We start from the raw sequence: 27,799 nt of genomic DNA, 5'->3' as shown, positions 1-27,799 counted from the left end.
CAATCACATTTTCTTATTTATCACAATTCCTATCATTGGCTAATATTTCTTTTAAAAACTTAGCAAATTTAGGCATTTGAATCAAAAGGTCAGAAAAAGGGATAGTTTCATATACCTTCTTAAGGGTCTCAGAATATCTCCCAAAATGCTTATCTAGCAAACCCTTAGTCAACCTTTGAGGAAAGGGCACAGGTTCCTCGTACGGGGGTGGAGCAACATAAATGGGAACCTTTTCTCTCACACCCTTCTCCTTGATCATTCCAAGCACTTCTCCATCTTTCTCAACAAATCTTTCCACACTCGCTCCATCATCTTTAAGAAAGATCGCACTACATTGCGCATTTTGGATTTTTGGTGGATCTCGAGGTTTTGATAAATGAATCACTTGTTGTGAAAGTTGAACAAGTTGGGTTTCTATCACCTTATTTTGAGCAAGGAGTTGTTGGATGGATTTTTCAAAGTGCTCATTCTGCTTGGCTTGTAACTCAAACTGCTTGGTCAATAATTCTTTTTGTTGAACTTGAGAAGTAGCAAGAGTCTCCAAAATAGAATCAAGGTTAAGTTTAGAAGTTTGAGGTTGCGGTGGACTAATGGGTGACCCTTGTTGAAAACCAGATTGTTGGGTGAAATTGGTGTTGAATGGGTGAAAGTTATTATTTCCACTAGAGTGGTAAGTGTTTCTTGAAGTGTTTAACTGACAGTGAATTGGGGTATGTCCTTGCACCCCACAAATCTGACACGAGGCAACCAATGATGAAGATCCAGCTCCAAATTGATCGATCTTATGTGATAAAGCCTGCACAGTACTAGTCAATATAGTTAGAGCATCTAAATCATACTTACCTCCCTTTCTAACACTGTTCCGACTACTGGGATGATAGTTATCATTGGCTGCCATCTTCTCAATCAATGCCTTAGCTTCAGTTGGATTCTTTTCCGTGATAGAACCCCCTGATGCAGCATCAATGTAGATTCGGTATTCATGTGTCAGCCCATTGTAGAAAGTCTGAATAAAAAACCACTCCTGAATCCCATGATGAGGACACTGCCTTTGTAAACGTTTAAACCTTCTCCAAGATTCATACAATGACTCATCATCGGTTTGACGAAAGGTGGTTAGCTCATTTCTTAGCCTGGCAGTTTTCTCTTGGCCTAAAAATTTCACTAAGAATGCCTTGACTAGCTTATCCCATGTATCGAATGAGCCTGCACCTTCATCTCTCAACCACTCCTTTGCCTTATCCCGGAGAGAGAAAGGGAAAAGGCGAAGTCTAATAGCATCGTCACTTATATTGTTGATTTTCATTGTATCGCACTTCTCCAAAAAGCTATCAATATGACTTACAGGGCAATCATTAGGTGATCCTGAAAATAAATCATTTGATATGAATTGGATAAATTCGGGCTTCAGCTCAAAATGTGATGCAGTGACGGCTGGTCTAACGATACTAGAAAGTATACCGGTGGTTGTGTCCAGTATACCATATTCCCAAAGAAATTTGGCAGGTGCTTCACCACCCATTGCTTCCTTCTTCTTATTATGTCTCCGCTTAGTCCCTTGCTTACGTGCAGTAGCCTCGATTTCAAGATCAATAGGAATCAAATTTTGTGAACCTGTACGTCGAGTGTGCATGCAACAAGAGAAACTGGAAACAAAATATCAAATAGAACAAGAATAATAGCCGAAGCAAATAACCAAATCTAATGTACTTAGTAAAAATAAATCAAAAAAATAACTAATTTAATACCGTTAGTCCCCCGGCAACGGCGCCAAAATTTGACAAGGTTGTCGCTTGCCTATAAAAAATAACCTAACTAGACCTCCTAACTATTTAGTCGGGTAAGTAAGGGTCGAATCCCAAGAGACTAATGTATTAAAAACTAGCTAAACTGACTTGAATTAATACTAAGTCAGTAACCAAACAATGATTGAGAGTGAATAATTAAACTAATTCTAGATAAGAACGTAATTAATAATAAGACTAAAATCAAGGATTAAAAACACCTAGAGTTAAGCATCACCACTAGCATAATCAATGTAAAGATAAATTCCTACCCCAAACTAATTAAATAAATGTTCACAAGGAAAGGTAAAACTTATATAATACCATAAACCTCTCCCGAGTATCAATGGCTTCCCTAATATGCAATCAAGACCTACTCCCGTGTAATCATGCAAATTAAAGACATTAAACTCAATACCATAATTTCCTAACAATCCCTTCTACCTACTCCCGTGGAGAAATTCATGTCCTTAATTGAAATATTCAAATCCGTCAAAACCCAACTCCCGTTACAATAAAGACAATGGAATGATAACAATACTAATTATCCCTAATCTAGTATTGGAAATTATACAATCAATTAAGCAAGAACAATTAAACAATTAATTTGGAGATTAAAAGAATAAATCATACGTTAATCATTATTAGGGTTTACTTAACCCTAGATTATAGTCTACTCACACATATTAATTAAACAACAAAAGTAAACTAAGAAGGAAAACATAATTAATGATTAAAGCAAAAAGAAAATATAGCTAATAGATAAAATTAAAGAGAAAAAAGGAAAAGAAATATTACTTGTCAAAAACTTTGTTTCCTTGTGGCAGGCATCAAAACCCAACCAAACTTACGTAATTAATGAACAGAAAAACAACGAACAAAGAAAACGCAGCTCCAAGCAATAAGCGGCGTCCCCAGTGGCGGTGCTAGTAAGGGTTCAGTGGGTTCAACTGAACCCTTACTAGCGAAAAATAAAATCAGGCAGATTTAAAGAAAAAACCAAACCGGTTAAGTAATAGTGAAAGCGCAACATAACACAAACATTACTGGCGCTGCAGCGGTTTTTGCATTAGTTATCAAATCAAAGGTCAGGGTTTCGATTCCTTATACTCTTTTTTTCGGCTTCCCCTGTTGTATTTTTTTTTAATTTTTTATTGGGTTTCTAAAGCATCCCACGACACTTAACACTCTAACACAGTAACAGACCCCAAAATATGATGATGTAATAGATCGCTTTCAAAATATGAAAACTCGTGGAGTTCAATTGTAATTATTTTTAATGTTATTGTAATAGAATATGGGCCCCACGAATTATTAGTTGTAATTTGAATTTTGGATTTTGGATTAATATTTTATTATATGTGTCCGAGGATTTCGAACCCTTAATGAGAAAATCCTGGCACCGCCACTGGGCGTCCCGAATACCAATTATCCAAGAAGAGTTTAGGTCTTCTACACTATTTGTATTTATACCAAGATATAATAAGAAGTATACTAGTTATTAAACTCTAATAATTTGCTCATTAAACGTTTAATACGGGACCGAAGGAAGACTGCCACAACTCGAGTGTGGCATGTACAGTATGCCGCGGGCATGCCGTGGTATTGGCTGCCCGTTGTTCTTGTATTTGTCTTGAAGTCTTGTTTGTATCACGATGTAAACACTTTGTAAACGTGGGTGACTCCTAAACAACGTACTCGCTCTACCAACATCTTCTCCAAGGTCTACCAACTTGAGCTACTTCCTACAAAACAAAATAAAACAAACACGAGGAGAGAAACATCGAAAATAACGAATAATGACACTTTAAGATTAAAATATTAAAGAAATAAGACAAACAATGGACTAATATGACACATAAAATGCGTATATTATTGTGTTATCAGGAAGTATCTAAAGATGTTTTCGAAATCAAAGCTATAAAGTGTAACTAGACCTGGCCAAGCCCAATCACGAGGTAAAACGTTTTAAAGATTCTCATTTTCAGGGTTAGCTAAACAAGAAAACCCCCCCTTTGTGAGGGGGTCGAAAAAACACGAGGCTAATGCATGACCTCGTCCCTCGTGGACGTGACGTCGTCAGATCAAGTGTAGTTGGATTTCCTGTGAGTTTACACCCAATCGACTAGTAATATAGGAGTCTCCATTCAGTTTTTAACGACAATGAGAAAAACTGAAAAAAACCCGGTTATCGTGACATAAAGGGAGTGCAATTATGTTTGACCACGACGGCCATAGGTTCCCTTGTGATCCCTGGTGTGGGGATCGCTCAACGTACACCCGCAGGGCAGAGATTAAGAGTTCGGGGGACTGTAACTACCGAGAGGAGTGCTCATCGATAACTCCAGAGGCAGGTTATCCTTACTAGCTCAGCATAAATAATTGAAGGGACATGCGTTAAACTATTAAACTATTCTGAATTGATTTTAGCAATATGCAACACATAACACTAAAATGATCGTGATTATCTTATTTAGATTGATTTAAGGTACCTAGCATGATAATTCAATTGTCCAAGGTATTATCTTATTAGGCGTGATAGATCAATCAAGTTAATAGTTTGACAATTTTATAAAAGGGTGATGAAAGCGATTAAATCACATCAGGGACACATTATAACGCACCCTTGAGAGGTGCGTTATGGTTCTCAGAAAACTAACCACTTGGCTTTGCTATTTCTCCTTTTATTTAACGAATCTCAGGTTTCCAAGCAGTGTTCCAGTAGTTAGGCTTAATTCATCAGCTACAAGGGGCAGGATGAATTCTGTTCGACTTTTGGGTCGATTGCGACAGAACGCCGGATAAATACTCAGGTTATGGAATTGTGTGTTCTTTTTCATGTTGGGTTTAGGCTGTATTTATAGGAAAAGGGTGTGTGGAAAGATAGATTTTAAGATACGAATCCAAAAGGAATCCGGAGATAAAACAGCCCCAGGCATTTTCAGCGCCCAGGGCTGGGCGCCAAAGATTTCCGCGCCCAGGGCTGGGCGTTGAAAATGTGATCTGGGCCGAGTTCTTGTCAGATTTGGACTCTTAATTAGAACATGGAGATTTTTGGGAGATTCATCCGAGTCTTTTAGTGCGTGTTAACTTATGAAGGAATGCGTCTGGGCCCGTTACGAACTCTAGGTTCGTTAGGAATTTAATTAATACGTAACTCTTATTTTCGAATTATACCAGGAATGCAAATTCTATTCTTCTAGGATTTATGTTGGAGTGCAACACCTAATTCTGACAGGTTTCTATCTTTTATGACTTTGCCACTTTTAACAACTACCTTTTACGGCGGTTACTATTCTTAGCAGGTTTTTATAAATAGCAGTTTTGGCTGAAATGAAAGGGGTGATTGAGATTCGTTATTTTATAGGAGATGCGTTGCCAAGTGGAGATTTATATTCTCATCATCGAACCTTCCCTTTCGGGAATTGGGACAAAAGTAGGTGTCTATAGTTAGCCCCCACTTTGACTGAGTCTCGAGATGAGACGATGGTCAAAGTACTAGACGGAGTGCGTCATACAAGCCATGGTGTATGTGACCTGTTTTGCGAGGGTCTCACGAGCCCCCGAGTGATAACATTTGACTTAAGGGTCATCACTTGAAGTGTTAACACATTCCTCACGCGTCATTGGAATTTATTAACTGATAGTATAGAAACTCCCTCACTTTGTCATTGGAAGTGTCTAAAGATGTTTTCGAAATAAAAGCTATAAAGTGTAACTAGGCCTGGCCAAGCGCAATCACGAGGTAAAATGTTTTAAAGATTCTCATTTTCAGGGTTAGCCAAACGAGAAAACCCCCTTGTTTTTATAGGACGTAAAACGAAGGAAAATCCAGCACATCGCTCTTTTTTGGAAAAGCGGAAAACTAATCCTTTGATTTTTGGAAAATGAAAACTATCCTTTGATTTTTGGAAAATGGAAACCATCCTTTGATTTTTGGAAAAGGGAAACCATCTTTTGATTTTTGGAAAATGATAAACCATCTTTTGATTTTTGGAAAAAGATAAACCAGGAAAAGTTATCGCTGCAGCGACTAAGGACCTGCGTGGTTAGTGATGCAGACCCCGCTCGCTGAAGGTGGGCGAGCCTGTTTTTGTTTTTGAATATTTTATTTTCGAAAACTGAGGACCTGCGCGGTTAGTGACGCAGACCCCGCCGGCTGAGGATGGCGAGCTTGTTTTTTAGTTTTTGAAGAATTTATTCTCTTTTCATTTTCGAAAACTGAGGACCTGCGCGGTTAGTGGCGCAGACCCCGCCCGCTGAAGGTGGGCGAACCTGAATTCGTCTTTTCGACTGGGGACTCGCGTGGTACGTACCGCGATCTTGCCCGATTGAGGTGGGAAAGTCCCTATTTCATTTGTTCTTGTGACTTCTTTTGAGAATTTCCTTTTATTCATTTTTGTAAGAGCGAATTCTTTTTAGGGATGCTCGGATGTAGTTGTAACCTGAACGTGGGTTGACAACGTGCTTAGACGGACCATTGTCTTGAGGTCGTAATCCGGTTTTATCTTTTGAGATTATCCAAACACGGGACTTCGTACTGCGTAGTCTGGGAATGTTGTTTTAACTTTGCATACTCTCTTTTGAAATGTTTATTTTCTTTCGAGCCCCCAAGCATTTGTGCTTGACGGTCATTTCTTGTCAAAGAGGTTCCTTGGGGATACGCATTTTGTAATGTTCTTGATCGTGTTTGGGATCGTGCTCGTAAGTGCGAGCGATCTTTGTAGTGGTATGCTACTTTGATGAAGTCGTGGAGTGCGGACTTCATTTTCCGAGCGACGGAGTTTTCTTCATTTTTTCAATAATTAATACATCGAGCTTACTTTGGCCCGGATTGATCTTTTGACAAATAAACGCTTTTTAATTTGAGAAACCAACGACTTGATTTTTTTAATTTTGATTTTTTTTTCGTTTCGAAGAATGACCTTGATTTTCTTATTTTTTCTATATTGCCTTAAAAAAATGTACACATATTTTTTTCCTTGAGATGAGTCTAAGTCTCGACAAGTTTTAACATTTGTTTTCACTATTCGGGCTCTGAAGGTGCTTTGGGCTTGATCTTGATTACAACAGGGCCTCGTACGATTTTAAGTCCTTTCCTGCTCCGCGTTTTGAAGGGTCCGGGTCTTGGACTAGATTTCCAGCGCCCCTGGCAAGGCGTTAATAATTTCGGCGCCCAGCCTTGGGCGCTGGAAATGCTATTCCAACAGTTTTCTTTTCTTAATTCCGGATTTCTTAACACGTTTCCGAATGGGATCAGGATGTCACTTGATGCTTTTGTGTATATATAGGGGTCAAGTACGTCTTTCTTTTTCACCACTCTCCATCTTCCTTTCTCCCACAATTGCCTAGCTTTTACTCTTTCTTATTCTTGCCATGTCGATTCCTCCTTTCTCCCTCCAACGAGTTGTTAGGCTTTGGCTAAGAGCCCTTAATCCCACAGAAAAGGCTTTTTTGAAAGGATACCACTTAGAGGCATTCTTAGGCTTACAAGAAATTAATATTGATTATAACTTTCTGTATGCGGCCCTAGACTTTTGGGATTCTGATCACCATGTTTTTGTTTTTCGGGGCAGTGAAGTATGCCCTCTGCCAGATGAGTTTGTCACGATCCTTGGTTATCCTACCAATGCTACTCCTGCTACCCCTGGCACTGTTGAAGAGGGTAAAACAACCGTAGGGTCTTTCCTAGGACTAGATGCTAACATGCTTGCTGAGATCGTTGTGGGTGACAAGGTTAATTTGGCAAAGCTTGTGAAACACCATTTTAGACCTAGTAAGAATATGACCGAACAGAAATTGAATATTCGAGCATTTGTATTCTGCTTGTTGAACCACTATTTACTGTCGAATAATAACGGCGAGTTTGGTGACATAAGGTTGTTCCCCTTGATCAGCCAGATGGAGAGTTGTTATTCCATTATGCCGTTGGTTGTTGCCGAGACCTTGATGAGTGCGGATGAGTTAAAGAAGGATGCCCAGTCTGAAATTTTTAAGGGGAGCCCCCTATTGCTGCAGGTAATCGATCTTTTATTTGCGCATATATATATATATATATATTTTTATTTTTTGTTTGCCCCTGCCTGGAGCTGATTTTCAGCGCCCAGGGCTGGGCGTCGTATATTCTGGCGCCTGGTCCTGGGCGTTGAAAGTGCGTCCCATGCATTATTATTTTTCTGATCGTACCCGTTTTTTTGCAGATTTGGCTCATGGAACGGCTCAGGATTTTAGAAGCTCCCGCCGATCCTGAACGTTATCGCCCTATAGCCTTGGGTAACCGAAAGTATTTGCACCAAGGCCAGAGCGAGGCCGAGTGGGCCTCCTATTTTACTCATGGCATATGCTCTATTAAGTGGGTGAGACCGTGGTGGGGTTTGACTAATATGACGGGGGGTTCCGAGGCATTAGTTTATGTTTCTTTGTTGGGGTTATCTCGGCCCATTTACATCTTTCCTTACCGAGTCATGCGACAGTACGGCTTAAGGCAGACTATCCCGTTTTCCGATACGGTACCACCTAAAGTAGCGGTCTTTTCCGAAGCGCGGGTTCAAGTGAGGGCTAAGTATTATGGTGGCCTCCCGCGTTGGACCGTGGCCACCGATGGCTTTGTGGGTCTTTCTGAAAACTACAAGTTGTGGATGAGTTCCGATGATAAGGCTGTGAGAACTAAGGCTCAAAATGAAGAGCCGGCTGAGCTTTTGATACCTCGAGGTAGGGCTAAGTATGAGAGTCGTGATGCTGCTAATCCTCGTGACCATGGTATTAAGACTGTAAAAGCTCGTCCTGATCGAAAGCGAAAGGAAATTCCTCCCCGTTCCATTTCTAGGCCTAAAAAGGTGCCTAACATGAAGGGGCCTGCTGTTCACAAAAGAAATGCAAGCTCTCGCGGAGATCGTCGCCGGAATAATGTATGGGTTAGGAAAGTTCATCCCCTAATAGAACCAGTGGCTAATCCAATTGATGTTGATAATCCTTCCCCTCCCATTGTTTGTGCCCTTGAGGCTGAGCGGGCTATAGCTGTTCAAACCGAAAATGTTTATGAGGCCTTGGCATCCTTGGAAGTTAGTGTCAAGGAGTCTGTTCTTATGGAGATTGATATAGGGGTAGTGCATAAGTCTATGGAGGTGGACCCTGCGAACATTGCCCTCTACAAGACTTTGTTTGATGATCCGGAAGAACTCGAGTAGTGTAGTCCTTGTTAGGGTGTAGGTGCCCTTTATTTAATTCAGTTGTGTTTGTTTTTCATTCCTCAGTACTTTTGATTTCCTTCTTATTTATTTTTAAATATTAATAAAGGCGTGATTTTATTTTTCTTGTTTTCCTTTTGTTTCTCTTTTTTATTTGCTCATTTCTAACACTTATGCACGTTATATATTTTTTATTTGATTGGACCGAATCCCTAAACAGGATTGCCTACGTATCCTTGTTAAATTACTTTAACTTAGAATCAGGTCGCGCGTAGTTCTAGCTAAAATAGATTCTAGGATGCCGAATTCGATAAGTATGTTCTGAGATGGAAACATATTATTTGAAACGGTAGAATAAGTGAAGTTTATTATTTATTTTTAATCTGTTGCTTTGCCGAAAAACAAAATTGTTTTTACTTTTTGAGTGCATTCTATTTTTTGAGTACACGTATTTTGCACATCATTTTTTCATGTGTTTTTTTTGTGGTACGTATACGTGCTGTACCCCCCAAGTGTTCGTTATTTTTCCGTGTGTGTGCGGATAAAATGACGAGCGCTTCTGGGCAAAAGTCGGCAAGCAGAGAGAATCAGCGCCCAGGTTGGGGCGTTAAAGATTTCGGCGCCCAGCCCAGGGCGCTGAAAATGATTCCGGGGCAAGTTTCTTGGCACGTTGCTTCTTTTCCATGACATGTTCTTGCATTTATTTCTTTTTCTATGATTTGTTTTACTCTTTGTTCGGCAGGAATAAATTTTGACGCTATTTTGGAAGCTTTTTGGACTGTTAGCATTAGACGTATTTTCGTCCGGATTAATTTTTTCTATTCGTGACTCGAAACGGCTTTGAAAATGGAGTTAGGGTGCGGAAGATATGAAGATCTTTGCGTAGGCTTTTTGGGTGGGTTGAGGTGCGTGTTGTTAATGAAGGGTATGATGGGGTTACGTTTTATTAGTTTTCTTTTTAAGCAACATTTGCATTTGTTTTGGATTTGATTTCCTTTGATTTCATTGGGTTGCATGGGTTGACTTTTATGATTGCACGAGTTGACCTTTATGTCTTGGAGATATGAAGGGGATGGTACGTTTTTTTTTTGTGGATTTCGAGAATTGGTTTTGATGTCACGATTCAAGACCGAGTGGGCCTTGCTATTGGTCCTAAAGTGGGTCGCTTCCTTATATATTTTTATTTTATATTTGCGAATATGATTAGTGCTTGTTTAGTGTTAGAACAATATTTTAGGAGAAATCTTACGCCTTTATTAATTTGGAAAGTAAGGAAAACACACTGAAATAAATTAATCAATATTCTAGGGGACCATATTTGGGGCTTTATTCTTTCTATCATCTAAAGAACTAATAGGCGTTTTGCTAAAGTGCTCTCTACGGCTCAAGCCTTGGGTTTAGTCTCGTAGAACTTTGGTCCTTCGCCTGTACTCATTTTAAACTCTATTCCCTTTGCGTTGACCCACTGACATGTCTTCACCCAACCGTTCTCGACCTCTTCTAGTGTTGATGTAGGAATGATTAACCGAGTTGGATCGAAACTTTCATCTTGTAGAGCTAGGGTAGTCATCACAGTCTCGTCCTCCATAGGCTTCGATTCGTTAACCAATGTCCGTAGAGCTTGGTTGTCCAATATTTCAGTGGTTTCAGTTTTGGTGAAGTGGGGTGCCTTATCCAAAGTATGACAGTCATGGAAAATTTTGAATCCGGGCTTTAGCAGGCCATTCTGAACGAAGGGTTCAGGGAATTCACAGCATGGGTGTTCTTCTCCTTCCCGGACAAACATACCGTTAAGGGTTCTTTGATATGGGGAAAGGAGGGTGGCTCGTTTTGTCTTGGCTGGCTTAAGGCGTAGCCTGGACAAGTGATCAGCAATATCTTCCTCCGTTGGTTCATAACCTAGGCCAAAGGGAGTAGATTTGTTGGGTGGGGGATGGAACATGTAGTTCTTCTTCCTTATGCCCAATGGCGTTCCCGGGAAATAGCCCTGAGCTAGCAATATTTTAGGGATGACCCGGGATGCACGCGGATCTAGAAATGCTAAATTATAGTCCACAATGAATTGGATGGCTTCATCCACTTGAAAACCGTAAAGGTCTTCCGCAGTGTCGGCCGTTCCAACCATAGTACAGCTGACGTCGAGAGGAGGGGCGCGTATTTCCAGAATTACCCCGTTATGGTTAAGCTTAACCATTTGATGCAGGGTAGAAGCCACACCTCCTAAGTCATGGAGCCAAGGGCGTCCTAAGAGGAGGTTGAAAGTGGGCTTGATGTCAATTATTTAAAACTCCGTGGTACGTGCCACGGGCCCGGTTTGTATTGTGAGGTTGATTATTCCCAACACAGGCCTTCGAGAGTTATCATAAGCTCGTACTCCTTGCGTGGAGGTTTAGAAGTCATCGCTTCCTAGCCCCAAGCAATGGGCGGTTCGCAATGGACAAACGTTTACCGCTGAACCGTTATCTACGAGTGCTAGGGGGATGTTTTGTCCTTTGCATCCAACCACTAAATAGAGGGCCTTGTTGTGGGCGCCTCCTTCTTTAGGTAAGTCTTTGTCAGTAAAAACTATTGCTTTTTCCTCAACATCTCTTGTGACGTGGTTAACCAACGAGTCAGGTGTGATATCCGTAGGGACTGAGATGAGGTCAAGTGAGCGAATAAGTTTTTCACGATGTTCCTTTGAAGTGCACATGAGATCCCAGATGGTAATCTCGGCTTTAGTTCTTTTTAGTTGCTTCAAGAGAGGATTTTCGATGACTTCTGCGACGGTGGTGTGTCGTACGTTTTCAGGAGTCTGTCTGACTGAGATATCGTCCCCGGGAGGTGGGCGAATATCCTGTTGGTATACCCTTCCGGACCGAGTGAGGTTGTCAACTTCGGGCTCTTGAGGGGTGGTGTCAATGGGAGCATGCCCGGGCCAAGTTTCAGTAAAGAGGTCCTGGTCTGACACTTGAGACATGTAGACATATTCCGCATCATCATTCCACACACCGCACACTTCTCTCTCGATTTGTTCCATAGGGACCATGGCGAGTGGCGCACCTTGAGGCGTAATGTACACCGTAGGGTCAAAGTTTTTATTTTCTGGTTGATCGAGAGAGATGTGACAAGAACCGAGTGGGCTCTTGTTGTTGTTGGGTTTGCCAACGTTAGGGAGGGGTATTACTTCGTCCTCTATCATATCTTGGATCGTGTTTTTTAGATTCCAGCAGTTTTCAGTATCGTGCCCATTTCCTTGATGGAATTTGCAATAGGTGCCCTCGACCCAATAATTTTTTTTGAATGGAGGGTCGGGTGTGGGGCCTATGGGCCTTAGCTTTCCTTGATTGGTTAGTCTTTGAAAGGCTTGTACCAGAGTCGACCCGAGTGGGGCAAACTTTCGATCTCGGGTCCACCTTCCAGGGCTCCTTCGGGTTGGGGTTTCCTCTAAGGCGTGGACCTCTTGGGCTTGAGGCGTGTGGCCCCTATTGTAGGTGTTTCTTTTGTATGCAGGATTACTTTGTAATGTTTTTGCAAGGTCATCCTCGATCTTTATTCCTACATCATAAACCCTTTTGAAGGTATCAAGGCCCAAATACCTAAGGTGTTGTTTATAACCTGGGTCTAGGTTGTCAATGAACTTTTGGACCAATTCAGTTTCAGGAGGCCTATTGATTAGTTGGGCCGCTTGGTCTCTCCATCTAGCAAAATAGGTCGTGAAACCTTCATTTTTCTTTTGGAAGAGTACTTCCAGCTCGCGCATGGTGACTTGAAAATCCATGTTCGACGAGTATTGCTTGACGAAGACATTGACAAAGTCCTCCCAAGTGGGAAAGAGCTTAGGGTCCTGGTGGTAGTACCATTTGAGTGGCACAGGTTCCAAGGACAAAGGAAAGGCGGGCAAATACATGGCCTTGTCCACACCTTTCAAGTTCATGGCATTCACGAAGCTCAAGAGATGATCACGGGGATTGACCGTGGCTTTGAACTTTGGTAAGTCAGATGAACTGAACTTTTCGGGTAGTTTTCCGGGAAAAGGTTTAGGATCGAGGGAGAAGTACTTGCTCCCCATGGTTTGCTTCAGAACCATTTTTTCGATCTTCTTCTCGTTATCGAGGTCATTTTTGGCTTGCGCTGCTGCTAAGGATTCGTTTTCCATTTTAGTTGATTCATAAGTTGGGTCATTTGGACCATCTGGTCTCGTAATTCTTCCATGGACGTGTTTGAGGGTGTGAATCGAGGTTGGAGAAGCGGAGATCCTTGAAAGGGGGAATGACGGATGGAGCTTGGGGTTACTAAACCTTGTGTTGGTGATGTAGCTTTGAGACGCACTAACCTTTGATTTTCAGATCGACGCCAAGTGGCAGAACCAACCCTATGCATAAGACAAGCTAAAGTTTAGGCCCAAAGTTAAGCATTACTTAGTCTAGACTTCTGACTCTTTCTATTGGTTTTCTATTCTCGCTTTTGTTGGTACACTTTTGGCTCTTCTATTGGTCATTCTTTGGATTTTCGAAACATTTGCCCGTGTGACATTCAAGGTAACATTGTCGTTATGGGAAGCCTAACAACGACACAAGGAGTTATTTATTTTATAAGTCGTTCTTTAGAATCGAGTGCCTTTTTTCATATGTCCTCGTAGCAAATTTGTTGCGATTTTTTTTATTGCTACGTATATTTTACGCACGGGCACCGAGGCTGCTGTGCCTGACCAAAAGGCCAGGCAGCAACTTCGGCGCCTAGCTCTGGGCGTTGAAAATGATTGGCGCCCAGCCAGGGGCGTTTAAATGCGTCCCTGACTGGTACTCGTATTCTGTTCGTCTATCATTTTTTCATACGACTTAATTTTGCGTGCTTGCCTAATAACATCCTTTACGCGTTGTGCAGCGTTGTGGGATCCGTTACAGGCCGTCCTAGGCGTCGCTTATTTTTGTGGCGATCGCCCGGGGTTGCGGAACACGTATTTTGGTATAACTCTTTGGCCAATCGGTGTTTATGAATGTTTGGGCAATTTTTAGGGTAGTTCGTTTTCCGGTATTATTTGTCACACACAATCTCAACACAATCACATAATTCGCTACACATAACTAGCATTACAGCATGAAGCAAGAATAATATGTCACGTAGTTTATGATAGGCTTCTATGGGTAATATTTGCGCTGGCTTGGTACCGCTTCTATCGTAGATCCAACACGTGCCCCGGTCGAGGTAGTGCATTCAACAGACGAATTTCGTCCGAAGAGGCCAATCACGATGTAAGCCAAGGGGGCATGCACCAATGAGAGGGACCTAGTGGGCGAGCGATTGGGTTTGGGACAGGTGTACTACTAGCGAAAGTGCCGAGTGGACAACATTCGAAGCGTATGCACCCCCCGAGTGGCGATGGGTATCCTTAGTCCCAACTCCCGAGATGAAACACACCAAGGGAGCCAAGATTCGTTATGAGGTTCTGTCCATTCACATTAATATGCTGATTTTCAGGTCGTCCCAACTTGATAAGGAAATAAACGCGGAGTAGGATCGTTTCACCCTTCGGCTATTTTGATTACCTACGAGCACGAGTATTTCATTAACGTTCCCCAGTGGAGTCGCCACTATGAGGGGGTCGAAAAAGCACGAGCCTAATGCATGACCTCGTCCCTCATGGGCGTGACGTCGTCAGATCAAGTGTAGTTGGATTTCCTGTGAGTTTACACCCAATCGGCTAGTAATATAGGAGTCGCCATTCAGTTTTTAACGACAATGAGAAAAACTGACAAAACCCGGTTATCGTGACATAAAGGGAGTGCAAATATGTTCGACCACAACGGCCATAGGTTCCCTTGTGATCCTTGGTGTGGGGATCGCTCAACGTACACCCGCTGGGCAGAGATTGAGAGTTCGGGGGACTGTAACTACCGACATGAGTGCTCATCGATAAATCCAGAGGCAGGTTATCCTTACTAGCTCAGCATAAATAATTGAAGGGACATGCGTTAAACTATTAAACTATTCTGAATTGATTTTAGCAATATGCAACACATAACACTAAATCGATCGTGATTATCTTATTCAGATTGATTTAAGGTACCTAGCATGATAATTCAATTGTCCAAGGTATTATCTTATTAGGCGTGATAGATCAATCAAGTTAATAGTTTGACAATTTTATAAAAGGGTGATGAAAGCAATTAAATCACATGAGGGACACATTACAACGCACCCTTGAGAGGTGCGTTACGGTTCTTAGAAAACTAACCACTTGGCTTTGCTATTTCTCCTTTTATTTAACAAATCTCGGGTTTCCAAGCAGTGTTCCAGTATTTAGGCTTAATTCATCAGCTACAAGGGGCAGGATGCGTTCTGTTCGACTTTTGGGTCGATTCCGACAGAACGACGGATTAATTTCGTAGCGTGAGGCTAGGCTTAAGGCTAGAGTCAATACTCAGGTTATGGAATCGTGTCTTTTTTTTCACGTCGGTTTTAGGCTGTATTTATAGGAAAAGGGTGTGTGGAAAGATAGATTTTAAGATACGAATCCAAAAGGAATCCGGAGATAAAACGGCCCCAGGCATTTTCAGCGCCCAGGGCTGGGCGCCAAAGATTTCGGCGCCCAGGGATGGGCGTTGAAAATGTGATCTGGGCCGAGTTCTTGTCAGATTTGGACTCTTAGAACACGAAGCTTTTTGGGAGATTTATCAGAGTCTTTTAGTGCGTATTATCTTATGACGGAATGCGTCTGCGCCCGTTACGAACTCTAGGTTCGTTAGGAATTTAATTAATACGTAACTCTTATTTTCGAATTATACCAGGAATGCAAATTCTATCTCTTTTAGGATTTATGTTGGAGTGCAACACCTAATTCTGACAGGTTTCTATCTTTTATGACTTTGCCACTTTTAACAACTACCTTTTACGGCGGTTACTATTCTTAGCAGGTTTCTATAAATAGCAGTTTTGGCTGAAATGAAAGGGGTGATTGAGATTCGTTATTTTATAGGAGATGCGTTGCCAAGTGGAGATTTATATTCTCATCATCGAACCTTCCCTTTCGGGAATGGGGACAAAAGTAGGTGTCTACACCTTTGTTTTTATAGGACGTAAAACGAAGGAAAATCCAGCACATCGTTCTTTTTTGGAAAAGCGGAAAACCAATCCTTTGATTTTTGGAAAAGGGAAACCATCCTTTGATTTTTGGAAAAGGGAAACCATCCTTTGATTTTTGGAAAAGGGAAACCATCCTTTGATTTTGGAAAAGGGAAACCAGGAAATGTTATCGCTGCAGCGACTAAGGACCTTCGCGGTTAGTGGCGCAGACCCCGCCCGCTGAAGGTGGGCGAACCTGTCCGCTGAGGGTGGACGCCCCGTCCGATAGAAGTGGACGAATCTGTTTTGATGTTTTGAAAATAAGGACCTACGCGGTTTGTGACGTAGACCCCGCCGGCTGAAGATGGCGAGCCTGTTTTTGTTTTTTTGAAGAATTTATTTTCTTTTCATTTTCGAAAACTGAGGACCTCCGCGGTTAGTGGCGCAGACCCCGCCCGATGAAGGTGGGCGAGCCCTGTCCGCTAAGGGTGGACGCCCCGCCCGCTGGAGGTGAGCGAACCTGAATTCGTCTTTTCGATTTGGGACTCGCGTGGTACGTGCCGCGATCTTGCCTGATTGAGGTGGGCAAGTCCCTATTTCATTTGTTCTTGTGATTTCTTTTGAGAATTTCTTTTTATTCATTCTTGCAAGAGCGAATTCTTTCGAGGGATGCTCGGATTTAGTTGTAACCTGAATGTGCGTTGACAACGTGCTTAGACGGACCATTGTCTCATGGTCATCATTTTTCATGGTTTTGAGCTAGTCTTTACGACTCAATTTTTCCACTACTTGGGTCCTTGATTCGGGGACTATGTATAAGTATCAATGGAGACCTTTGTCTTGAGGTCGTAATCCGGTTTTATCTTTTGAGATTATCCAAACACGGGGCTTCGTACAGCGTAGTCTGGGAATATTGTTTTAACTTTGCATACTCTCTTTTGAAATATATATTTTCTTTCGAGCCCCCAAGCACTCGTGCTTGACGGTCATTTCTTGTCAAAGAGAAGTGCGTATTTTATAACGTCTTTAATCGTGTTTGGGACCGTACTCGTATGTGCGAGCGATCTTTGTAGTGGTATGGTACTTTGATGAAGTCGTGGAGTGCGACTTCATTTTCCGGGCGATAAAGTTTTGCTTTGTTTTCCAATAATTAGCACATCGAGCTTACTTCGGCCCGGATTGATCTTTTTGACAAATAAACGATTTTTAATTTGAGAAACCAACGACTTGATTTTTTGTTTTTGTGTTTCGAAGAATGACCCTGATTTTTATTTTTTCTATATTGCCTTGAAAAATGTACACATATTTTTTTCCTTGAGATGAGTCTAAGTTTCGACAAGCTTCAACATTTGTTTTCACTATTTGGGCTCTAAAGGTGCTTTGGGCTTGATCTTGATTACAACAGGGCCTCGTGTCTACTAACACGGTTTTAAGTCCTTTCCTGCTCCACGTTTTGAAGGATCCGGACCTTGGGCTACATTTCCGGCGCCCATGGCCAGGCGTTAAAAATTTCGGTGCCCAGCCTTGGGCGTTGGATATTCTATTTTGGCAGTTCCCGGATTTCTTAACGCGTTTCCGAATGGGATTAGGATGTCACTTGATGCTTTCGTGTATATATAGGGGTTAATTACGTCTTTCTTTTTCACCACTCTCAATCTTGCTCTCTTTTGCAATTGCTTAGCTTTTATTCTTCCCTACTCTTGCCATGTCGATTCCTCCCTTCTCCCTCCAACGAGTTGTTAGGCGCTGGCTAAGAGCCCTTAATCCCACAGAAAAGACTTTGTTGAAAGGATACCACTTAGAGGCATTCTTAGGCTTACAACAAATTAATATTGATTATAATTTTTTGTATGCGGCCCTGAACTTTTGGGATTCTGATCACCATGTTTTTGTCTTTCGGGGCAATGAAGTATGCCCTTTGCCAGATGAATTTTCCGCGGTCCTTGGTTATCCTACCAATGCTACTCCTGCTACCCCTGGCACTGTTGAAGAGGGTAAAACAACTATAGGGGCTTTCCTAGGACTAGATGCTAACATGCTCGATGAGATCGTTGTGGGTGATAAGGTTAATTTGGCAAAACTTGTAAAACATCACTTTAGACCTAGTAAAAAATGACCGAACAGAAATTGAATATTCGAGCACTTGTATTCTGCTTGTTGAACCACTATTTACTGTCGAATAACAATGGCGAGTTCGGTGACATAAGGTTGATCCCTTTGACCAGTCAGATGGAAAGTTGGTATTCCATTATGCCGTTGGTTGTTGCCGAGACCTTACTGAGTGCGGATGAGTTAAAAAAGGATGCCAAGTCTGAAATTTTTAAGGGGAGCCCCCTATTGCTGCAGGTAATCGATCGTTTATTCGCGCAAAGTAATATGCATTTTTTTCTTTTTCTTTTCTTTTTTCGTTTGCCTCGATAGCCCCCTGCCTGGAGCTGATTTTCAGCGCCTAGAGCTGGGCGTCGGAATTTCTGGCGCCTGTTCTTGGGCGTTGAAAGTGCGCCCCAGGCAGGACTTTCGTTTATTATTATTTTTCTGATCGTACCCGTTTTTTGCAGATTTGGCTCATGGAACGGCTTAGGCTTCTAGAAGCTCCTGCCGATCCTGTAGCCTTGGGTAACCGAAAGTATTTGCACCAAGGCCAGGATGAGGCCGAGTGGGCCTCCTATTTCACTCATGGCATATGCTCTATTAAGTGGGTGGTACCGTGGTGGGGTTTGACTAATATGACGAGGGGTTCCGAGGTGTTAGTTTATGTTTCTTTGTTGGGGCTATCTCGGCCCGTTTATATCTTTCCCTACCGAGTCATGCGACAATACGGCTTAAGCAGACTATCCCGTTTTCCGATACGTTCCACCTAAAGTAGCGGTCTTTTAACAAGCACGGGTTCAAGCGTGGGCTAAGTATTATGGTGGCCTCCCGCGTTGGACCGTGGCTAGAGATGGCTATGTGGGTCTTTCCGAAAACTACAAGTTGTGGATGAGTTGCGATGATAAGGCTGTGAGAACTAAGGCTCGAAATGAAGAGCCGGGTGAGCTTTTGATACCTCGAGGTAGGGCTAAGTATGAGAGCCGTGATTCTGCTAATCCTCGCGACCATGGTATTAAGACTGTAAAAGCTCGTCCTGATCGAAAGCGAAAGGAAGTTCCTCCCCATTCCAGTTCTAGGCCTAAAAAGGTGCCTAACATGAAGGGGCCTGCCGTTCACAAAAGAAATGCAAGCTCTCGCGGAGATCATCGCCGGAATAATGTATGAGTTAGGAAAGTTCAGCCCCTAGTAGAACCAGTGGCTAATCCAATTGATGTTGATAATCCTTCCCCTACCATTGTGTGTGCCCTTGAGGCTGAGCGGGCTATAGTTGTTCAAACTGAAATTGTTTCTGAGGCCTTGGCATCCTTGGAAGTTAGTGTCAAGGAGCCTGTTCTTATGGAGATTGATATAGGGGCAGTGCAGGAGCCTGTGGAGGTGGACCCCGCGAACATTGCCCTCTACAAAACTTTATTTGATGATCCGGAAGAACTCGAGTAGTGTAGTTCTTGTTAGGGTGTAGGTGCCCTTTATTTATTTAAGTTGTGTTTGTTTTTCATTCCTTAGCACTTTTGTTTTCCTTCTTATTATATTAATTAAAGCGTAATTTTATTTTTCTTGTTTTCCTTTTGCTTCTCTTTTTTTATTTGCTCATTTCCAACACTTATGCACATTATACTTTTAATTTGATTAGACCGAATCCATAAATAGGATTGCCTACGTATCCTTGTTAAATAACTTTAACTTAGAATCAGGTCGCGCGTAGTTCTAGCTAGAATAAATTCCAGGATGCCGAATTTGATAAGTACGTTCTGAGATGGAAACATATCGTTCGAAACGGTATAATAAGTGAAGTTTATTATTATTTTAATCTGCTGCTTTGCCGTAAGCCAAAAATTTGTTTTATTTTTTGAGTACATGTATTTGCGCAAAAATCTTTTCAAGTGTTTTTTGGTACGTATATCTGAATACGTGCTGTACCCCCCAAGTGTTCGTTATTTTTCCGTGTATGTGCGGATAAAATGACGAGCACTTCTAGGCAAAGTTTGGCAAGCAGAGAGATTCAGCGCCCAGGCTGGGGTGTTAAAGATTTCGGCGCCCAGCTTAGGGCGCTGAAAGTGATTCCTGGGGAGATTTCTTGGCGTGTTGCTTCTTTTCCTTCACATGTTCTTGCGTTTATTCCTTTTTCTTTGTTTCATTTACTTTTTATTCGTAAGAAATCAATTTTGACGCTATTTCGGAAGCTTTTTGGGCTGTTAGCGTTAGACGCATTTTTGTCTGGATTAATTTTTTCTATTCGTGACTCGAAACGGCTTTGAAAATGGAGTTAGGGTGCGGAAGATATGAAGATCTTTGTGTAGGCTTTTTGGGTGGGTTGAGGTGCGTGTTGTTAATGATGGGGATGATGGGTTCATGTTTTATAATTTTTTTTTTTTGAGCAATTGTTTGGATTTGATTTCTTTTGGTTTCTTTGGGTTGCACGGGTTTGACCTTTATGTCTTGGAAATATGAAGGGGATGGTGTGGTTTATTTTGTGGATTTTTGGGAATTGGTTTCGATGTCACGATTCAAGACCGAGTGGGCCTTGCTATTGGGCCTACAATGGGCCGCTTCCTTACATTTTTTGATTTTTATATTTGCAATTATGATTAGTGCTTATTTAGTGTTAGAATAATATTTTAGGAGAAATTTACGCCTTTATTAATTTGGAAAGTAAGGAAAACACACTGAAATAAATTAATCAATATTCTAAGGGTTCTTAGGACCATATCTAGAGCTTTATTCTTTCTATCATCTAAAGAACTACTAGGCGTTTTGCTAAAGTGCTCTCTACGGCTCAAGCCTTGGGTTTAGTCTCGTAGAACCTTGGTCCTTCGCTTGTACTCATCTTGAACTCTATTCCCTTTGCGTTGACCCACTGACATGTCTTCACCCATCCGTTCTCGGCCTCTTCTAGTGTTGATGTAGGAGCGATTAACCGAGTTGGATCGAAACCTTCTTCTTGTAGGGCTAGGGTAGTCATCACAGTCTCGTCCTCCATAGGCCTCGATTCGTTAAACAATGTCCATAGAGCTTGGTTGTCCAATATTTCAGCTGTTTCAGTCTTGGTGAGGTGGGGTGCCTCATCCAAAGTATGACAGTAATGAAAAATTTCAAATCCGGGTTTTAGCAGGCCATCCTGAACGAAGGGTTCAGGGAAGTCACAACATGGGTGTTTTTCTCCTTCCCGGACAAACATACCGTTAAGGGTTCTTTGATATGGGGGAAGAAGGGTGGCTTGTTTTGTCTTGGCTGGCTTAAGGCGTAGCCTAGACAAGTGGTAAGCAATATCTTCCTCCGTTGGTTCATAGCCTAGGCCAAAGGGAGTAGATTTGTTGGGTGGGGAATGGAACATGTAGTTCTTCTTCCTTATGCCCAATGGAGTTCCCGGGAAATAGCCTTGAGCTAGTAATATTTTAGGGATGACCCGGGATGCACGTGGATCTAGAAATGCTAAATTATAGTCCTCAATGACTTGGATGGCTTCATCCACTTGAAAACTGTAAAGGTCTTCTGCAGTTTCAGCCGTTCCTACCATAGTACAACTGACGTCAAGAGGAGGGGCGCGTATTTCCAGAATTACCCCGTTATGATTAAGTTTAACCATTTGGTGCAAGGTAGAAGCCACACCTCCTAAGTCATGGAGCCAAGGGCGTCCTAAGAGGAGGTTGAAAGTGGGCTTGATGTCGATTATTTGAAACTCCGTGGTACGTGCCACGGGCCCGGTTTGTATTGTGAGGCTGATTTTTCCCAACACAGGCCTTCGAGAATTATCATAAGCTCGTACCCCTTGCGTGGAGATTTGGAATTCATCGCTTCCTAGCCCCAAGCAATGGGCGGTTCGCAATGGGCAAACATTTACCGCTGAACCGTTATCTACGAGTGCTAGGGGGATGTTTTGTCCTTTGCATCCAACCACTAGGTAGAGGGCCTTATTGTGGGCGCCTCCTTCTTTAGGTAAGTCTTTGTCAGTAAAAACTATTGCTTTTTCCTTAACATCTCTTGTGACGTGGTTAACCAACAAGTCAGGTGTGATATCCGTAGGGATTGAGATGAGGTCAAGTGAGCGAATAAGTTTTTCACGATGTTCCTTTGAAGTGCACATGAGATTGCAGATGGTAATCTCGGCTTTAGTTCTTTTTAGTTGCTTTAAGAGAGGATTTTCGATGACTTCTGCGACGGTGGCGTGCTGTATGTTTTCAGGAGTCTGTCTGACTGGGATATCGTCCCCGGGAGGTGGGCGAATATCCTGTTGGTATACCCTTCCGGACCGAGTGAGATTGTCAACTTCGGACTCTTGAGGGGTGGTGTCAATAGGAGCATGCCCGGGCCAAGTTTCAGTAAAGAGGTCTTGGCCCGACACTTGAGACAGGTAGACATCTTCAGCGTCATCATCCCACACACCGCACACTTCTCTCTCGATTTGATCCATAGGGACCATGGCGAGTGGTGCACCTTGAGGCGTAATATACACCGTAGGGTCAAAGTTCTTATTTTCTGGTTGATCGAGAGAGATGTGACAAGAACCGAGTGGGCTCTTGTTGTTGTTGGGTTTGCCAACGTTAGGAAGAGGTATTACTTCATCCTCTATCATATCCTGGATCGTGTTTTTTAGATTCTAGCAGTTTTCAGTATCGTGCCCATTTCCCTGATGGAATTTGCAATAGGTGCCCTCGACCCAATATTTATTTTTGAATGAAGGGTCGGGTGTGGGGCCTATGGGCCTTAGCTTTCCTTAATTGGTTAGTCTTTGGAAGACTTGTACCAGAGTCGACCCGAGTGGGGAAAACATTCGATCTCGGGTCCACCTTCCAGGGTTCCATCGGGTTGGGGTTTCTTCTACAGCGTGGACCTCTTGGGCTTGAGGCGTGTGGCCCCTGTTGTAGGTGTTACTTTTGTATGCAGGCTTACTTTGTACTGTTTTTGCGAGGTCATCCTCGATCTTTATTCCTACATCATAAACCCTTTTGAAGGTATCAAGGCCCAAGTACCTAAGGGTTGTTTATAAGTTGGGTCCAGGTTATCAATGAATTTTTGGACCAATTCAGTTTCAGGAGGCCTATTGATTAGTTGGGCCGCTTGGTCTCTCCATCTAGCAAAATAGGTCATGAAACCTTCATTTTTCTTTTGGAAGAGGACTTCCAACTCGCGCATGGTGACTTGAAAATCCATGTTTGACGAGTATTGCTTGATGAAGACATTGACAAAGTCCTCCCAAGTGGGGAAGAGCTTAGGGTCCTGGTGGTAGTACCATTTGAGTGGCACAGGTTCCAAGGACAAAGGAAAGACAGGCAAATACATGGACTTGTCCACACCTTTCAAGTTCATGGCATTCACAAAGCTCAAGAGATGATCACGGGGATTGTCCGTGGCTTTGAACTTTGGTAAGTCAGATGAACTGAACTTTTCCGGTAGTTTGCCCGGAAAAGGTTTAGGATCGAGGGAGAAATACTTGCTCCCCATGGTTTGCTGCAGAACCATTTTTTCGATCTTCTTCTCGTTATCGAGGTCATTTTTGGCTTGCGCAGGCGCTAAGGATTCGTTTTCCATTTTCAGTTGATTCATAAGTTGGGTCATTTGGACCATTTGGTCTCGTAATTCTTCCATGGACGTGTTTGAGGGTGCGAATCGAGGTTGGGGAAGCGAAGATCCTTGAAAGGGGGAATGACGGATGGAGCTTGGAGTTACTAGACCTTGTGTTGGTGATGTAGCTTCGAGACGCACTAACCTTTGATTTTCAGATCGGCGCTAAGTGGCAGAACCAGCCCTATGCATAAGACAAGCTAAAGTTTAGGCCCAAAGTTAAGCATTACTTAGTCTAGACTTCTGACTCTTTCTACTGGTTTTCTATTCTCACTTTTGTTGGTACACTTTTGGCTCTTCTTTTGGTCATTCTTTGGATTTTCGAAACATTTACCCGTGTGACAATCAAAGTTATTTTAATTAGCATGCTCGGTTTTGGTGCCGAACATTGTCGTCATAGGAGGCCTAATGACGACACAAGGAGTTGTTTATTTTATAAGTCGTTCTTAGAATCGAGTGCCTTTTTTCATACGTTCTCGTAGAAAATTTGTTACGAATTTTTTTTTATTGCTACGTATACTTTTTGCGCGGGTACCGAAGCTGCTGTGCCTGATCAAAAGGCCAGACAGCAACTTCAGCGCCCAGCTCTGGGCATTGAAAATGATCGGCGCCCAGCCAGGGGCGCTGAAAATGCGTCCCTGACTGGTACTCGTATTCTGTTCGCGTATCCTTTTTTCGTATATACGGCTTAATTTTTCGTGCTCGCCTAATAACGTCCTTTATGCGTTGTGCAGCGTTGTGGCATCCGTTACAGGCTGTCCTGGGCGTCGCTTATTTTTGTGGCGATCGCCCGGGGCTACGGAACACGTATTTTGGTATAACTCTTTGGCCAATTGGTGTTTATGAATATTTGGGCAATTTTTAGGGTCGTTGGTTTTCTAGTATTATTTGTCACACACAATCACATAATTCGCTACACATAACTAACATTACAACATGAAGCAAAATAATATGTCACGTAGTTTATGATAGGCTTCTATGGGTAATATTTGCGCCGGCTTGGTACCTCCTCTATCGTCGATCCAACACATGCCCCGGTCGGGAAAGTACATTCACGAGCGAATTTCGTCCCAAGAGGCCAATCACGATGTAAGCCAAGGGGGCATGCACCAATGAGAGGGACCTAGTGGGCGAGCGATTGGGTTTGGGATAGGTGTACTACTAGCGAAAGTGCCGAGTGGACAACATTCGAAGCGTATGCACCCCCCGGGTGGCGATGGGTATCCTTATTCCCAACTCCCGAGATGAAACATGCCAAGGGAGCCAAGATTCGTTATGCGGTTCTGTCCGTTCACATTAATATGCTGATTTTCAGGTCGTCCCAACTTGATAGGGAAATAAACGCGGGGTAGGATCGTTTCACCCTTCGGCTATTTTGATTACCTACGAGCACGAGTATTTCATTAACGTCCCCAGTGGAGTCGCCACTGTGATGGGGTCGAAAAAGCACGAGGCTAATGCGTGACCTCGTCCCTCGTGGGCGTGACGTTGTCAGATCAAGTGTAATCGGATTTCCTGTGAGTTTACACCCAATCGACTAGTAATATAGGAGTCGCCATTTAGTTTTTAACGACAATGAGAAAAATTGAGAAAACCCGGTTATCGTGACATAAAGGGAGTGCCATTATGTTCGACCACGACGGCCATAGGTTCCCTTGTGATCCCTGGTGTGGGAATCGCTCAACGTACACCTGCAAGGCAGAGATTGAGAGTTCGGGGGACTGTAGCTACCGAGAGGAGTGCTCACCGATAATACTCCAGAGGAAGATTATCCTTACTAGCTCAGCATAAATAATTGAAGGGACATGCGTTAAACTATTAAACTATTCTGAATTGATTTTAGCAATATGCAACACATAATACTAAATCGATCGTGATTATCTTATTTAGATTGATTTAAGGTACCTAGCATGATAATTCAATTGTCCAAGGTATTATCTTATTAGGCGTGATAGATCAATCAAATTAATAGTTTGACAATTTTATAAGAGGGTGATGAAAGCGATTAAATCATACGAGGGACACATTACAACGCACCCTTGAGAGGTGCGTTGTGGTTCTCAGAAAACTAACCACTTGGCTTTGCTATTTCTCCTTTTATTTAACGAATCTCGGGTTTCTAAGCAATGTTCCAGTATTTACGCTTAATTCATCAAGCTACAAGGGGCAGGATGCGTTCTGTTCGACTTTTGGGTCGATTGCGATAGAACGCTGGATCAATTTCGCAGCGTGAGGCTTAGGCTTAAGGCTAGAGTCAATACTCAGGTTATGGAATTATGTGTCCTTTTCACGTCGGTTTTTAGGCTGTATTTATAGGAAAAGGGTGTGTGGAAAGATAGATTTTAAGATACGAATCCAAAGAGAATCCGGAGATAAAACGGCCCCAGGCATTTTCAGCGCCCAAGGCTGGGCGCCGAAGATTTCGGCGCCCAGATCCAGGCGTTGAAAATGGGATCTGGGCCGAGTTCTTTGTCAGATTTTGACTCTTAGAACACGGAGCTTTTAAGATTTATCCGAGTCTTTTAGTGCGTATTAACTTATGACGGAATGCGTCTGGGCCCGTTACGAACTCTAGGTTCGTTAGGAATTTCATTAATGCGTAACTCTTATTTTTGAATTATACCAGGAATGCAAATTCTATATCTTTTAGGATTTATGTTGGAGTGCAACACCTAATTCTGACAGGTTTCAATCTTTTATGATTTTGCCACTTTTAACAACTACCTTTTACGACAGTTACTATTCTTAGCAGGTTTCTATAAATAGCAGCTTTTGCTGAATGAAAGAGTGATCGAGATTCGTTATTTTATAGGAGATGCGTTGCCAAGTGGAGATTTATGTTCTCATCATCGAACCTTCCCTTTTGGGAATGGGGACAAAAGTAGGCGTCTACAGTGGCCATACCCTGTCACCACATGTTTGTTGTAATGAAATATAGACGCATGACCGAGATACCAAGGGGTTGTATAATTCGAAGATGGAGGAAATATGCCAATGCACACTTGTCTTATGGTCACACACTAGACGTATTTAAAGAGCAGACCGATACTGCGTTCGTTGGTCGGTTTTCCTATTTAAATGGGTTTTGCATACAAATTTGTAGGTTGGCATCTTGATCTTACAATGGGTCACTATGGTTAAAGAATGTTTTGTCAAAGGTATTTATTTCTCTAGAAACCCATGATGAGAAAGCCGAGGGAATCCCAAAGAAAGACACATAGGTCGGAATCGGTGATCCTAATGTTTTGCAAGCCGACAGGGGAATAAAAACAAAAGCCACAAAGCCAGAAGAGAAATCCAACAGTCCTGAGAAGCATAAGTCCATTGACTTCAACCAGTCACCACCGACTACTCCGGCTGCCACCTCTAACATTTGCCTCTGTGATCCATCTTTCCTTTTGGGGGATTTAATGCTAGGAACATATACTAGTGTTGAGGCTTCTGAAGCCATCGACAACTATGAAGTTAGCCAATACAAAACAAAACCATTGTTTTTTATTGGGGGCCAAGACAACATTGGTAGTTACAGCTTTGTTTGTTGCACATTTCCTTATTTGGGCACCTATAAAAATATTTTGGGGGATAGCATCGGTTCAAATAGGTAACCCTCTTTTGTAAACGTGTATAGGAAAAGGTATACATGTCATTACCCACTTAGTCAGAATCCCAATTTTAATTTGTTAACAAATTAGTTCTTCATGGTAGTCACCATATATATGCTTGGACGGTGCGATCCGGTTAAGAATGTCATTAATTTGTTAACAAATTAGTTATTTGAGGTAAAATCAAATTGAATATTGAATGTTTATGTTTTTATTAATTATTCAATGACACTTGTTGTTTCATTTAAATCAGGGCACGAGCTATTGTTGCATCGTATGGATGTGTTTATTATAATTGTGATTACATGTATTAAAATTGTGAATAACGGTATGCTTTGTTATGCATCTGTCGATCTTACCACATCTGGCTCCAACCTCTGTTGCATTCCCTTCCCTGTTTTGCTTCCATCCCTGTTTTTTCTTACCTTTACAACATCAGGACACTATCAGAAATTGTTCTCATACATTGACTAGAAAACGATGCTCATATGTTTACCAGAAATATATCTCCATCAGGTATACACAACGACAT

The 27,799-nt window shown here is 42.3% G+C and overlaps 1 protein-coding gene and 1 non-coding gene across 2 annotated transcripts; one reads left to right on the top strand and one right to left on the bottom strand.

Moving 5' to 3' along the window:
- Positions 1 to 13: 13 nt before the first annotated feature.
- Positions 14 to 27,799, bottom strand: LOC130463348 (uncharacterized). The gene is made up of 4 exons (XM_056832446.1): positions 27,764 to 27,799; positions 27,627 to 27,692; positions 26,923 to 27,122; positions 14 to 1,646 (listed from the first exon to the last, which is right to left on the bottom strand). Exons 1-4 carry the CDS (start codon positions 27,797 to 27,799, stop codon positions 14 to 16), a joined length of 1,935 nt encoding a protein of 644 aa, XP_056688424.1.
- Positions 1,029 to 1,135, top strand: LOC130464674 (small nucleolar RNA R71). The gene has a single exon (XR_008925036.1). It is a non-coding gene; the product is annotated as a small nucleolar RNA R71 (small nucleolar RNA).

The sequence above is a fragment of the Spinacia oleracea genome, chromosome 6 (assembly GCF_020520425.1).
Source record: "Spinacia oleracea cultivar Varoflay chromosome 6, BTI_SOV_V1, whole genome shotgun sequence".
NCBI lineage: Eukaryota > Viridiplantae > Streptophyta > Magnoliopsida > Caryophyllales > Amaranthaceae > Spinacia > Spinacia oleracea.
The sequence above is the reverse complement of the archived record's forward strand: the minus strand, read 5'-3'. Positions and strand labels throughout refer to the sequence as shown.

Coding starts and splice junctions, on each gene's coding strand:
- LOC130463348 (XM_056832446.1), bottom strand. CDS start 27,799: ATGTCGTTGTGTATACCTGATGGAGATATATTTCTG. Junction 27,693..27,763: donor CTGATGGAGATATATTTCTG/GTAAACATATGA, acceptor GATGTTGTAAAG/GTAAGAAAAAACAGGGATGG. Junction 1,647..26,922: donor GCTTTTGTTTTTATTCCCCT/GTCGGCTTGCAA, acceptor TTTTGTTTCCAG/TTTCTCTTGTTGCATGCACA.